This window comes from Charadrius vociferus, unplaced genomic scaffold (genome assembly GCF_000708025.1).
Source record: "Charadrius vociferus isolate BGI_N301 unplaced genomic scaffold, ASM70802v2 scaffold964, whole genome shotgun sequence".
NCBI lineage: Eukaryota > Metazoa > Chordata > Aves > Charadriiformes > Charadriidae > Charadrius > Charadrius vociferus.
In genome coordinates, this window is record NW_009647945.1 from 709,424 (window position 1) to 710,617 (window position 1,194).

General features: G+C 60.6%; 1 protein-coding gene across 1 annotated transcript in view; it reads left to right on the top strand.

Moving 5' to 3' along the window:
• The window catches only part of LOC104284889 (MTSS1-like protein), a gene marked incomplete at its 3' end in the record, with an annotated part of 10,027 nt that overhangs the window by 3,332 nt on the left and 5,501 nt on the right, over positions 1-1,194 (top strand). The window contains exons 4-5 of the mRNA XM_009883268.1: positions 838-922; positions 1,103-1,187. Coding sequence (XP_009881570.1) covers positions 838-922; positions 1,103-1,187 — 170 coding nt within the window. The remainder of the gene's footprint in view (positions 1-837; positions 923-1,102; positions 1,188-1,194) is intronic.

Consider the following 1,194-nt stretch of genomic DNA (forward strand, 5'->3'; position numbering starts at 1 on the left):
TAGGAGTGGGATTAGGAGAATACCCCGGCGCAGGAGGAGGAGAAGGCCTTCGGGCTCCCCCGTTTCTGTAGCGCTGCGGGGCTGGGGGGGGGTGCCCCAAACTCCTGCACAAGGTGGGGGGTGTCACTGGAGGCTTTTTCTGGTGGGGGGATGGAGAGAAAGGCAAAATATCACTCCCTGGCCCGCACCCAGGGATTTCGGATTGCTGCTTTTCCCGGGATTTGCCAGCAGCACTGCCACCATGTGGACATCCTTAGGCTTCAGAGTTAACGGCAGTTTAAGCAAAACGGGATGCTCCTGCTTTCCGTTGCCGGCAAATCCTCCCCACACGCACACTCTGTGGGGAGCTCTGACTCCCTTTTTATCCACTTGGGATCGGGATTGGGATCGTGCCGGGAGGTGGGGGATGCAGCCGGCTGCCTGGCGCAGAGCTGGGGAGGGAAGCGGGTCCTGGAGCTGTTTGCTCCCAGCCGGCGCATTTCGCGATCCATGCCTCACGGTACCTCACCTCCTCCCTTCCCCAGTGCCCCCAGTGCCGGATTTGAGACAAACTGGGAAAAAACAGGAGCGAGTTTTCATTTCGAAGCCGCGGGGAGGGATATTCGGTGCTTTATCTATTAGTTAGTGGACAGTGATTTATTTATTTAGTGGGGCGGGGGGGGGAGGAGACATCCCTGACCCAAAGCATCTCCAAAGCCCAGCGCATCCCAGTGCCGGTTGTCCCTGCCGCAAGCCAGCCTGGTCCCAGTATACAAACTGGTTTGGGACTGGTGTGGGGGTGTCTCCTGCCCCTCGTAAGCAGCGTTTTGCCCCCCTCCCCCCAACCTTCTTCCCCAGGTGGCACGAGGGACATTGGCTCCGCGCTGACCCGCATGTGCATGCGGCACCGCAGCATCGAGGCCAAGCTCCGGCAGTTCACCAAGTAAGCGCGGCGCCCAGGCCACCAGTGACACGAGTTGCCCGGCCTCAGCCCTCCCTCTCTGAAGGAGGAGACGCTGGATGTCGGCTGGGACCGGGATTGGGGGAGGGGGGAGATGCACAGCTCCCCCCATGACTCCGGCGCTCTCCCCACGCTCTCTACCTCTCTCTCCCTCTGCTCCAGCGCCCTCATGGAGAGCCTGATAAACCCTTTGCAGGACAGGATTGAGGACTGGAAGAAAACTGCCAACCAGTTGGACAAGGACCACGCGAAAG